We start from the raw sequence: 13899 nt of genomic DNA, 5'->3' as shown, positions 1-13899 counted from the left end.
AGACCAGAAGTCTCTACAGTTTGAATGATTTCCAAGCAAACACATAACAAAGCAATAAGTTTCTTTTAAGAGGGGAAAATAATTTTTAAAAAATAAATAAATTGATGAAGAGACTACTTAATCATAAATGGAATGAACAGATATTAGATGTTGATTATGAAGAATTCTGCAATTTGAGCACATATTAAAAATCTAACTAATGCTAAGTTTAAAATCAATGTGAATTTATTTTAAAAGAACTTTAAAATGCCATATAGCTAAAATTTTAAAGCAATCTATCTTTGTCAACTTATAGCTGAAAAACAATTCTAAATAATAATAGAAACTGTGAGGATAGAAGGCCCAATGGTTTTGAGGTAAATCTTCATTCTGTTACTGAATATATGCTATTCAATCATTGGGACTTTGATTAAAGCAATTTTTCCTTCCTTTGACCATATACAATTTTTTTCTTACAGAATTCTTAGAGAATATTATAATGTAATTATAATTTAAATTCATGTTAGGCCAAAGCTTTAAGTATTGTGCCAGTGTAGTTTCTGGTCATCCCAAAATCTCTATAAAAGAGTTGCCAGAATTGAGTTGATTCTCTGAGAATTCTTCAGAATAGCTTTTCTTTGGGACTTTTGCAACACTGGATCCCTGATGGATTAAAAAAATTGACCAATCCCAAACCTGACACATAAAGCTGACACAAAGAATTTGGAACTAAATTGTTAACATAATTTATGATATTTAGTTTCTTCCTAGTCACAGAAGTGTGATTAAACTTACTGGTCCAGCCATTGGAGTTGGCTAGAGATCCTTGAACAAGAAGAAAAAATTGTATGAATTTATAAGAAATGGAAGCCAAGCTTAATTTTAACCTTTGTGTGAAAGTCTGTAATAATATAATTAATCTTCTTGTAAAGATGTCATTTAGGATAGCTTGAAATACCATCTGCTATGAGAGAGCTCGAATGCAGTGTTTTCTGGATGTGCTGCACTAGGTCAAGTCTGAATTCCCCTCCAGACCTAGGATTTGATGTGTAGACAGAGCGTGCAATTTTGCAATCTGCTGAGCCAGAAGAGGATTTAATACTACATTCAGAGCTGTACTCAAATTGTCAAAAAATGTTCAATAAAATAACATTGCAAATCATACTCAGTTAAACTATCTGGCAAAGGTAGCATGACAAAATTGAGAAATAAAGCATATGAGATGTAGTGTTATTTACATGTTTTCAGGGCTTACGCACTGGGTGGCTTGCTATTTACAAGACAGCATTTCCACCCTTCCCCTCTGCTTTAAGGTTTGATACAAGGCCAAGTCCTCCATCTGACTTCATGCGACTGTGGTCTAGTTCAGATTAGTATTTGTCACCACTCTTCACAGCAGACAGGAATGCAGCAGACTGGCGGAGGAGCAGGAGAAAGAGATTAGGGGACTAGGTCTGTTGAAGGTAAACATACCTGAGACAATCACAACAGTGAAATACAGAGGTTGCATGGAGGTCAGATGCTCAGGGCTTAACTTTAGATAACTGTTGAAGGAAAGAGCATTTTAGAATTCTCAAAATTTTTGCCGCCACTGGAAAAACAAATCATTCCGTAAAGCATTATTATACGCCCTCTCTGAAGATGTTTTACAGAATTCTAAGCTTACTTAGAAGCTAATGGGACATCTGGCTGAAACATGACAGATCATAAATGTGTTTCAAATAAATTAAGACATGGTTTGACAGAAGAGAAAAACCATCAATCTGAACAAATGAATCAATATAACAAAAGTATTCTTCAAAGCTAAAAAATGACATTCTATCAATACGAAAAATATTAACAAAAATGATAATGAAAAATTTTAAAGATAATGTAAACAGCAACTTTATTCTTTATGAATACAGAACATAAACTCTGAACTGTGGGCCAGACATTATTTTAATGGTTTTACATGTATTAATCTAACAAGCTTATGATGTGAGTTTTATTGTCTAAAACTGAGGAAACTGAGGCACAAGGGAGGTTAAATACTAAGCTGGTAAATGATGGACATGAGTCTTGAACCCGGCTCCATCCTGAATAAACTGGCTCCATCCTGAATAAACTGTGATAAATTATGAAAGGGAACAATAAAAATCTTCTCAGTAAAGTTTTGCAATGGAAACAATCCTCTTATCATGTATTTCCAAATTACTTAAGATGTGATGTAATTTCTGATGTTAATATCACTGGTGAGCTGTATCAATTTCAAATAATAGGTAAAATTTGAGGAAAGGAGCTAGTGATTCTTGGCTCTGTGTTGTGCTCTATGACTAAGACTTAGAATTAAATTACATTAGTCAAGCCATTTCTATTTTCTTCTCTGAAAATGTAAGGTTATAATGCTCATCACACCATCAAGTTATTATTGATTTGGACTGATGATTTCCCTTAAGAATTGATTAGAGCTTGGGAGAAGATTAGTCTTTTGGAAGAATCTTTATTGTTAGGTTATATTAGCCAATAGTGTAGTAGTTGATGTCTTGACTTTATATTCCAGCCAGGCATTCTTGTCATTTAGCTAGTGTTAACTCCAAGTTAAATCACAGTATTAAGCAGTATTGATTTGTCTGAGCTGTGGAATGTAAATCTTTTCCCACCAGGTAAACAATGGCAATTAAATGGAATTTGGCTTAGAAGGGAAATGATTTTCCCACAACTCTGCCCCATCAGCAGAAACCCTAACACTCCAATAAGCTACAGGGTTTAGTGCAGGTTTGGCGATGCATCACTCAGAATAACCTGGTTGCCAAGAAGCTGAGCCTGGAATTTGTAAATTCTTTAAGATCATCAGCATCCTTTGGTGGGGGATACATCACAAAAGTGAATCCAAACAGACTGAGTGGCTAAGTTAAATAAAATAGGTGAACGTAACTGGCGGAAGAAAATGTTTCCCCTTCTGAAAAGCATGGACTTTGGCATCAGGTAAACGTGGGTTGGAACCCAGCTTCATACCTTATGAAGCAGTGCTTGGAAAGCAGTGATCACTGGCGAGTTACTGACCCGCTCTCAGCCTTAGTTTCCTCTTCTTAAAAAGAACTGTTAAGAGCATTAACTAGTTGTATATGTCTAGCACAATACAGGACACATAGTAGGAGCTCAACACGTTTTTTAAATGAAAAGATATTTCTCAACAAATTCAATTATTGGGAGACAGTGTAAATAAAATATTTTTGAAGACTCATAACTAATTAGACATTATTTTTTATTAATTAAAAATCCATTTTGGAAGTCTGAATCCTTATTATTCAATTCTGAATAATAAATAAATTGAATTATTCTGAATTAACTGAATAATGAGGTTATTCAATTTCTGCTTAATTTTCAAAATTAAAGTTATATTGATTCTCCAGGTCCCTCTCAAAACCAAACCAAGACTAAATTTAAAGTATTTCCTCAAATTTAGGAGATGAATTTCTGATTTTTTGAAAAGTTTTGGCCAAAGATCAGAGAAATCTCTTTTCTTTGCAAGCACTCAACTACAAATGTTCCTAGCTCTAAGAGTCATACATTAGTCAGAGGGTTATCCTGACTTATTAGGTCTTTTACTCTTTAGTCTTGATAACATTAACTATCAACAGCACTGTCTTCTTAGCTTTCTGCTGGCAAGATACCTTTCCTTAGAGAGTTTCACACGCATTTGTACTCATGACCTCCTTACTCTCCACACTAATCTTAAGAACGGTGGAAGGGAACAAATATGACTGTGTTAAAGATCAGGGGTAATAAACCTGGTCACTGCTTTTTCCCTGGCAAGGATAGTCCTAGATTCAAAATCTACAATATGGTAGTTACTAGTCACATGTGGCTATATAAATTTAAATTACAATTAAATAAAATTTAAAAATTAGTTTCCTCAGTCACACTAGCCACATTTCAAGAGTTCAACAGCCCCATATAGCTAGTGGTTATCATATTACACAATGCATATATAGAAAGTTTCCCTTATTTCTATCCAGAAGCATTGCTAAATGATTGACAGTAAGGGGATCCAATTACAATTTTTCTTTCTCATTGAGCAAACTAAAGATACAGGCTTCCTCTTATTTTTTCATTCTTTAAGAGAAAGAAGTATGCAAAAATACTTATAACACAAAATTTAAGAGTGAAGATCATCTCATGCCCAAAACTCCTTGTTTTGATGTAAATTATTTCATGGAGTTGCTCCAACCTTTTGGTCTTATATGGTCCCATGTTCTCTATTTCATAGAGGAAAGAATCATGGCTACCTGATAGTGATCTCAGCTTGTTGAAGCAAGCTTGACTGCCCCAGGGGTACCTGATACACTCCACCTCTCAAGCATTTCTGTTAGTCAATTGAATATATCATAATTAGAACAGCTATTCATAAAAGGACAGGGTGCTCCTGTTTGGGAATTCTTGGATTTTGCTATCTCCCCCTTTCTTCCAATCCCACCCCCATCTTACTGAAGCTTCTTACCTGATTTGTCAGTGTCCACTATAATGGTAGGATTGGTAGTGCCGCATGGCAGGAAGAGGACAGAACAAAGTTTTCATGAGGGATGAGAAGCCTCTCTCTTCCCTAGAAGAAGGCTAATGAAGGTGAGAAAGTATTGGTCCTTCATATCCCAAGCCAGGGCTAGCTCAGTCAGAAAACACCCAGAATGGCCTGAAGCTACATATTCTTTTGTAGTACACACAATTCTGGATGAAAATTTTACTTCCACTTTTCCCACCTCTGTGAATAAAATTCCTAACCAATCTTGAAGGGATTATCTAAGAGATTGTGGATATTTATAATGTTGAATTCTGTTCCACGGTAAACCTTCAAGGAGGAATACTCTGGTAGATAAAAGTAAGTAATAGTAGAGAAGCAGGCAGGTCAAAGCTTAAGCCATACAGAAGAAAAGGATGTGAAAAGGAACCAGCTGGATCCCAAGAGTATATACATACCCATTGCACACTTGCAGGTCTCTTAACCATTGATTTACCAACTTTCTGCTTTTCCTCAGCCCAGTCATACTTTTACTGGTTGCACTTGATCCTGTTAGCAACCCTGCCCCAATGACTGAAACCACCACCAATGACTTGAATCTATTCCTACCACATTGTATATGTTCCTAGCATCCAAAGTGAAATTATGAATGCATTTTCCCATAGAGACATTAGTTGGTTCAATATATTTAGGTTTTAGGAAATCATTAGCTGTAATGTGGAGAATTGATTTTTTTGGGAGCAAGAATGGAAACAAGGGCTCACTGAGCAGACTATTTCAAGTCTAGGCAAGAGATGACAAAGGCTTTGGTCAGGGAGGTAGTCATGAGAATGAATGGAAAAAAGTACATGGATTCAGGATAAGTCTTGGAGTAAAGCTGACAGGACTGAATTTGAAGTAGGGAGTGAGAGAGAGATAAAAGAGAGAAATGGAGAAGGATGATATATTCGTTGAGATGGGAAATATTAGAAAAGACAGAGAAAGAGCTCTGGTTGGCAGAGGTGAGGTGGCGATGAAGAGCACTGCTTTTGACATGTTAGGTACCACATCTAAGTGGAAATATAGGGTAGGCAGCTGAATATAGGACTTTGGACTTAAAGTCAGTGGTCTTTAGCATACGGAGAGTATGTAAAGCTGTGGAATCAGAAGAGATCACATAGAAAGAGGGAATAAAAAAATGAGGGCACCAGCGCCATTACATTTAAGGTTGAGGTCTACATAACACTGCATTATAGGTTATGTAGAATTTTCAGGCTTCCCAGGTAGATTACTTAACATCTATAATACAGAATATGCATTTCAAATTCTAAGGAATAGAGATAAAACACATTCCTGAGCACAAGAATTCTTCATGTGGGGAACTGCCAGCATAACCAAGGGTTTATATTAGGTAGAATCACTGTGACACTTTGAAAGAATTTAATTCATATAAAAGAGAATATGTCTCACTCATCAATAACTGTAGCTGCTTATCTGGATTACTGGGAACCTACAGACTGGTTCCAAGCCTAAAAGAATCTGATTTGATATTTCTACCTAGTTTATCTCATTTTATGTAACTGCTGCCAACATGTCAGTTTTGATTTGATACAAAGTATAAAAGTCTATTCCCTGCATTATGAGAGAAAGAAAAAAATTATAAGAAAAATAAAGTGTGTTAGACAATTACTAAAGTTTTACTACTTGAATCACTGCTAAACATTTTTATAAATCTATAAACATTTATAATTTTAGCAGTTATGGAATGCAGGCAAAAAGAAAGATTTAAAAAATTACAGGAAAAGTATGTTTCATAAAGGTAGTGCTTTCCACACTGTCCGGTGGTCCTAACATTTTTAGAAAAGAATACCTACACAAAAGAGCAAGCTCTCAAAATTCATTACATATACATCTTGCCACAAAACATTTTCTATAATCTGCTTCAGTGTCTGAGCTGTGTTGAAGTCAGTGATTTGTACATTCTGTGGCTTCAGTTATTTCTTTTAAAATCAGCTTCCAGACTTCTGAGAACTGAATCTTTGCCAGGACTGAGTCAAGTTTTCCTACCTTTTGAATGAGTTTGTTTCTTCATCTCTGTGTATTTCTCAAAAATACAAGACCAGTTTGCATAACAATTGGGAGTCAGAATTGGATTTTAAAAGGCCATCAGTATCCTTCGGCATCTGTTATCACCAGGACTCTCACACCACATTGCTCTGAATATTCCCTGATCTGACCCAATCCCAAACCCTCTCCTCTCCTCACCCACAGCTCCTACTGGGCCCTCTGGATCTCCTATTTTTGATTCCAAAACCCTATGCATACAATCTCATCTCCAAACTTTCTTCCTCCCTCCTATTGTAGCTGAAACCTGATGGACCAGTGAGTCTAATGTTTACCCTACAGCACACTCACCGGGAGGCCAGGTATCTTTTGGTACCATAAGAAATTGTTTCACATATATATAATTTGCCATATATCCTTCCCTACTTACACTCTTAGAGGATATTGTAAATTTGGGTAGCACATAAATTTAGTAGCATTCTAGTAGCTATGATTTAGTCATCCTAGTAGCATTTGGAAATGCAGACTCATTTTAAAGTGCTCAGAAGGCTGGTTATTGTTTTATGACAGTTTTTTAACTTTCTTATAGAACCTCATTTAGAAACACAGCAATTTTAGCTAATCCTTTAAATTAGTAGTCAGACTCTATTAGCTCAGGATTAGTTGATTTATTACATTACAAGTAGAATGATTGATTGATTCAACTATTTATGGACTCACTATTATACACTAAGTCCATACACAGGCTAGGTACTAGGAAATGCCTTCGGAATATAATAAACAAGACAGATGTGGGCTCTTCCTTCAGGAGGAGATATATATAAACAAATAAGAGCACAGCTTATTAATTATAAATGGCAATTAACACAAACTATTATTTAACTCCACACGTACTGCACAGGAAAAGTCTAGTGTGCAGTGCCCAGGGTGGGAGGAAGTAGAATTTAAAGCGGATCAGCTTGTTGAGAATGGATGGTTCTGGCAAGAGAAACCAGAAAACTAGGTGAGAGCAAAGAAAATTTTACCAGCTCTTTTCCTTCTATTTATATAGACCAATGATTGATGCCCAAGGAGCCCCTGCATTATGGCAGATTTGGTGTATGGAACTGTGTTTATTTTTCAGTGAAATAAAGGGAACGGTTTTAGTTTTGTCTGGCTTAAAAAAATTCTGGCAGTCACAGCTGGGAGTTTTCATATATTGCTTCTGCCCACTTACTATGATGATGTTGGTGATGCCCACGAGTAAGTGGCCTGTGGATTCAGAACACGTTGGCTTTTTTTTTTTTAATTGATGAAGATTTACTGAAAAGCAACATAGTTTGGAACCTTCCAGAAACGGAATCTTCATAAAAAGCAAATAATCCCTGAATATCTTCATATAGAGCTGGGAGGGTGGTGCTGTTCTTTGACAGTTTGTTGCTGTAGCTGTTACCATTGTTCTTAAATGATTATGTTTCTTAGTATACACTGGTTTTCAGTGTCTAAGATAAATACTGTATCATCTCCAAGGTCAATCTCTCCCAACAGCCTAAAATTTGTTTCTGTTTTATAATTTTGAGAATGCCAACACATACCTTCCAAAATCAAACAATATTTTTTCATCAAAGGCACAACTGAATTTTATCAGTTAATTAGTATTTAATCTCATCAGAGATAAATTTTTGACAAAAGTTATATTTTCAGTGAGATCACATGAATCCAATTCCCAACCTAAGAACTATTAATTTATTTTGGCTTTCTGCTTCCTGTTAGTAGTCTTCAGAGACACAGTAGAGTTGTTTACTGGTATGTAAACAGCAGACTAGGGGATAAGTGCTTGGATTCAATAACTCTCGTTTTTCTCTTGGAGTTTCATAAATGTTTTCCAGGTTTTTACATAGGGTTTTTTTTTTTTTTTCTTATTCAGGATTTATCATGCAAAGACTGTTTTTTTAAATTCAGCGAATGAATAATTCTTTTGTTTTTTATCATCCTTTAAAGCATATATAGCATTTCCTGATTCCAGTCAGTTTAACTATCAGAAAAAAAATACCTGACTCAATGCAGAATAATATCAATCATAGGGACATTGTTCTGGTTTTGATTTCAAAGCAATCACTGAGTAAGGCTCCACTGAACTGCAACATGAATCAGCATTTAGCGAGGCTGGGTTTAAACCTCTACTCCAGATTCTGAACGACAGAGAACTTCTAAATAGGGCACCGTTTGTTCACAGTTTTAGGTCTCTGTGATTTACTTGGCTTTATTAGACAATAGGGGCTTTGGTTCAGTTATATTTTTAACATTCCTTAAAAATAAAGCAAAGAGTATTCCCATTTTGGATGAGGATTAGTATGGTGGAGGAAATGAAGAATTTACAAGTGCTGGGTGTCCAGGGATTATGCGCTGGGCTCTGTGCTGGATTGCCTCGGTTAATACGTTTTTGGTTGCATGTAATAGAAACTGGCTCTGGCTGGCTTAAGGGAAAAAAGTATTCTTCCAACTGGCATATTGGAAGAATATTTGGGTAGCTCAAAGAATCCAAGACTCAGGAAAGGCAGCGATCAGGGGACATCTGACCTCAGAAGCAGAGTTCATGTCTGGCCCCCCAGGGTAAAATAGTTGAAGTATCTCAGCACATGACTCTTCACAGGAGGCCAACGTGGTCTTCACCTGTGGGTTAGCCAGTCAACGTTAGAGGGGCAGAATAATATTGTTTGGCCAGTTGTTTGTGGGCAACTGCACCTGTATTTTGTAGGCAGTTCCCAGAGAAAGGGGGCTTATTGTGAACTGGTGGCCACGCCAGTGAGGTCTACTCTATGGGGCATTTTACAAGGTTAATTTTCACAAAAAGCCTATAAAAATCACTATTTTCACCTCACAAACGAGAAAACAGAGACTCAAATTGGTTAGGCAACTTGTCCAATGTTCTACAGTTAGAATGTGGCAGGGCTAGAATTCCAATTAGGCTTATAAGAGGGGGCTAGCCTCCTTCTTTAAAGATTAAAATATCTGATGACTACATGGGATAAAAATTTCCAGATAATTTCTTATGGAGAGACTATTAGGTATCTCCAGGGTACTAGAAAGAGTAAAACTGCCTGTTGAAAGCTCTGGGGTTGAAGCCCAACTCTACCTGGTCATCAAGGGCAATTAAACATCAAATATTCACTAACATCGAATCTCCTTAACAAGGTTATTTTAACTTCACAGGGGTGTTGAGCTAACATGTGAAAATAGTTGGCTCAAAGCAGATACTCATTTTTTTTTGAGGAAATAACTATTCTAATAATCAACCCTCAAGCATGCTACTAAAAATAGAGTCACAGTTTGACAGTGGCTTTGTCATTCAAAAAACAGAATTCCTCTCTTACCTTTAGTCTTGCAGAATGGTGCCTTATTCACCTAAACATAAAGGTAGAAAATGCTATATAAAGAGAGTTAAGGAAACCATACAATAGGAGGGGAAAGTTTTAGATACAAAACATTTGACTACTTTGACACTTCGGGCTCACATTTCAGGGAAAATCTCTTATCTTTGGGCACAGCACAATGCTTAATCATCTAATTCTCTTAGTGAATGCTACCTGAGATGGTTTATGTCCTTGTGATAACTAGGACGAAAACAGAATACAGTTCTAAATGTGGAAATCTATAACTTGAACATCACTGAAATAGATAATTAGCTAATTCAGTTTGGAAGGATTAATGTATCAAATAGTTTTATGTTCAGATGATTATTCTCAGTTATCTTTACGGATAACTCCATGGGAAAAAAGTATTTTAGCAATCTAAGAATTTATTATTGTGCATGGTGGTGTTCCTCAAGTATTCACAGGCTGATCAGTGTCGATCTGTTCCAAATTACTTCAGACCACAATTGCTCTATGTCAATAGCACAGACTAATGTAACCCCAAATGGAAGAAGAAAAATCCATTCTGTGCTGGTAGGGGTAGAAAGAGAGGTGTAGATTATTATATACTCTTGATATTTCTACAATTTTCTGGATCTTAGTTTCAGTGACCTGCTATGCTTCATTTTCATCTAAATCATATCTGAGTAACTTGTAAAATATCCTATCATTTAAAATTTGATGACAAAGAGTCAAGTGATTTTAAATGTGACCATAACATTATGTTATTGGCTTGTTGCTGAATTAAAAGCCCTTTTCCCCCTTTTTAACTATGCTGCATTTCAAGTCAGTGGCCTGCTTGCTTTAATTTCTTATTTAAATTTGTAAGAGAAAACTAAGTAGTCATTAACATTTAAAGATTCTTGATAAATATTATTATAATATTTAGGGGAAGGTATAAATTAAAAACATCATCATCCACGGGTGTAGAAGTTTGAGTAAGAAAAAACTTTTTTTAAATAATTAATTTTTTTTTAAGTATTAAAAAATAATAATAACCAAATAAGATTTGAAGCTCTTTTTTATTACACTGAGAAATTCTCAGAAAAGTACAAAGCCTATGAAAGTAGGAGCATTTCAGAAAACAAGACAGAAGGTTTGTATACATTTGTAATGATATTTTAGTTTTGACGTTTGAAAAAAACAAAACAAAACTCATGATTTCACATTGAAGCACGCTGCTCATGAATTAAGTACCTTCTGAAGTACTGGGAAAGTATTTCACATCTCTTATATTTGAACCCGAATCCCTATACATGGCTAAGTTATATTCTCTTTCTAGAGATTAAGTTCATGGTATGATTCATAAGAAAAACGATTTTATTGATTCATAGTGACTTTGAAAAAAAGAAATAAGCACATTAAACACATATATTCCTTTAAATGGTACATCAGATCAAAGTTGAATTAATTTAATAATCTTTAGTGTTGTTAATTGTTACCAATGAAAATACATAGATCCCACTACAGAAAAGAGGTTTGGTAATATCAGAATAATTCTCTGTCATATCAGTGTTTCATATATAAGTTATATAGATAAATAGGTGATGTTGAAAACCATGCTGTTTCTATCCTCAAAATCAAATAAATGTATGATGACATCCTAGAATCTTATCAAGTCATTGTGAAACAATAAGTAAAAAATATTTACTATTTTTGCCAAATACAATGTAACAGGGCACCAGAGGCTACAAAGTTTACTTAATTAACTTTTGGTAATCTGGTAATTTTCAATGGTTTTGGGGTCACATCATACTTTTTGTTGCTGCTACTACTACTGCTAACAAAATAATAGTAAATGTAAAGGAGAAAACAAAAGAAAATAAATTAGATCTCATGTAGTTCTTCTAAATACTGTTTTGGTTTATCCTTGAAGTGGAAATCAATTTTCCAAGGTTTGGAAAGAAAACAAAAGCATCTTTATAATTCACAGCATGTATTTTAGAGGTCTAATGATTTATCCATTGCCAGTGTGGGTTAGCTTGTCACGTTCTCTTTATTCAATGTCAACTGGTTCCGTAGCTATTAAAGCACTTAACTGTTTCTGAGCACAAGAGAGGAACAGTTCCAAACTGGACAGGCTTCTTTGGCGGATGACTTGATCAAGCTGTTGATTTTTTTTAAAGAGAGAGAGAGAGAAAGAGAAAAAGAATATACTTAGTTGAGGGCTAAAGAATATTATGCTACAGAAGCCCACTAGAGAAACCTTTTAAGATGATGATTTAGAAAATCGAATAGTGCTTTAAACTCAGAGACAGTGCAGTCACTATTTCTGGCCTATCATCTAAGATGAGATGATAATCATTACAATTTTATAATTGATGTTGGTATTCAGTTATTGGAGAAATACCATAAATCTGATCAGAGTGATTTCAGATAATATAAAATAGTATATAAAAATACCAGTTCTTAATGAATATAAAGACTAGACATCCACAAATATCATAAAAATATAACAGATGCAAAAAACAGAAGAAAAACATGGTATAGAAAAACAGCATAATTACTCCATGCATAGAGTTTAACTGGGACAAAGGATAAGTGAGGATATAAACAATTTCCTGAAATTAGAGAAAGTTCTTGGGAAAGGTTTATTTTAAGAAACATGTGATATTGTTGAAACAAATTTGACTTGGTTTTCCTGTTGAGTTAGAGATTTTTTATTAGGATTGTTTTAGTGTATCAATAACAAATACAGTGAACAAAACCATAGAGGTTTAGTAATAAAAGTCATATAACAAAGAACTTTCTGGATGGCAAGGATTATTGGATACATCAAAAAAGGGTTTCTAACTCTTCTGCCCTAAGAAACTGCTCATTGTGTAAAAATAAACGACAACACATTACCTACAGGTTATAGAAGAACGGAGGAACTCAAAAGAAAGCCAAATAAATTCCATTTCATGATACATACCTGTCATATTTATGTAAAAGTTGACTATTCCTCCTACATGCTCCCCCCAATATAAAAGAAAAAAGACAAATCCAAACAAGAATTCTCTATTAAATTATACATCCATAATCCATTGAATTCAAAATGACTGAAAAAATGAAAGATTAAAATTTTGAAGTACCCTAAGAATTAATCAAAAAAATATATTATATTTAGCAAAATCCTCATGTAAAAAGATTGAAAACTACTAAGACTCCCTTCAATTCTAATATTTTGGGATTTTAATGTACATAAAGAAGTAAGATTCCTGCTTATCCTTTTCTCGCATGGGTTTTTTTTCCTTCCTCTCTCAGATGATACCTTTAGGTGAATATATACCTTCTGCTTACAAGTCTCTATCAAATAAGACAGTTCATTACAAGATAAACCCCAGGTGAGCAGAGAGTTGTCTGTCTTGCTGACTGTCGTACCCCAGCATGTAGAAGAGGGTTTGGCCACATGTTCGACATTCAATAGATATTTGCTGAGATTGACTGAATCAATAAATACTTAACCCAAATAGAGCAAGGCAATCTACTAGGAAATGATAGATGCACTTTTAATTCTAAAAGTAAAAACATGCTTAACCTAATTTAAAAGCTATGTAGGAGACTAAAGTTGAATTTTTTAATGTTTCATTTTAATACACATAAAACAGATTGAAATCTAATTATTTGCAGTTTTATAAAATTATTTTGCACTTGGTTCAAATTCAAATAGTACAGAAGGGTATACCAACACCTTGGTCCGGTCCATTCCTAGTGGTCTCTGTCTACTTTGGGTGTTTTCAAGCATTTAAAGACAGGTTTTCAAAAAATATTTGGTCCAGATCTTATAATTGTTAACTATGGCAGGGTTCACATAATCACTTTGTTTCACTGTCATTACTGGAAAATTTTCCTATTTCATTTTCAAGAAATTGCTTGACTGCATTCCATGATTTATTTAGCCGCTTTCCCATTGATAGACATGTAAGTTTATTCCAATTCTGTCTTGTTTATGAAGCAACAAGGAAATTTACAACCTGAGTGTACTACCTTCAGAAGTTGTCCAAGGGT

The 13899-nt window shown here is 34.8% G+C and overlaps 1 protein-coding gene across 18 annotated transcripts in view; it reads right to left on the bottom strand.

The window, feature by feature from the left end:
- Nucleotides 1-13899, bottom strand: part of CCDC91 (coiled-coil domain containing 91) — a 422422-nt gene that overhangs the window by 26139 nt on the left and 382384 nt on the right. For 17 of the 18 annotated variants that reach the window (XM_082352212.1, XM_082352191.1, XM_082352211.1 and 14 more), the window contains one exon: nucleotides 10913-12016. The exons of the other annotated variant lie outside the window; for it this stretch is intronic. In XM_082352212.1, the coding sequence (XP_082208338.1) occupies nucleotides 11906-12016 (111 nt within the window). In that variant the 3' untranslated portion in view covers nucleotides 10913-11905. Of the gene's footprint in view, nucleotides 1-10912; nucleotides 12017-13899 lie in introns of those variants that run through there. 18 annotated transcript variants of the gene reach the window in all.

The sequence above is a fragment of the Balaenoptera borealis genome (genome assembly GCF_965194805.1).
Source record: "Balaenoptera borealis genome assembly, chromosome: 13".
Taxonomy (NCBI): domain Eukaryota; kingdom Metazoa; phylum Chordata; class Mammalia; order Artiodactyla; family Balaenopteridae; genus Balaenoptera; species Balaenoptera borealis.
The sequence above is the reverse complement of the archived record's forward strand: the minus strand, read 5'-3'. Positions and strand labels throughout refer to the sequence as shown.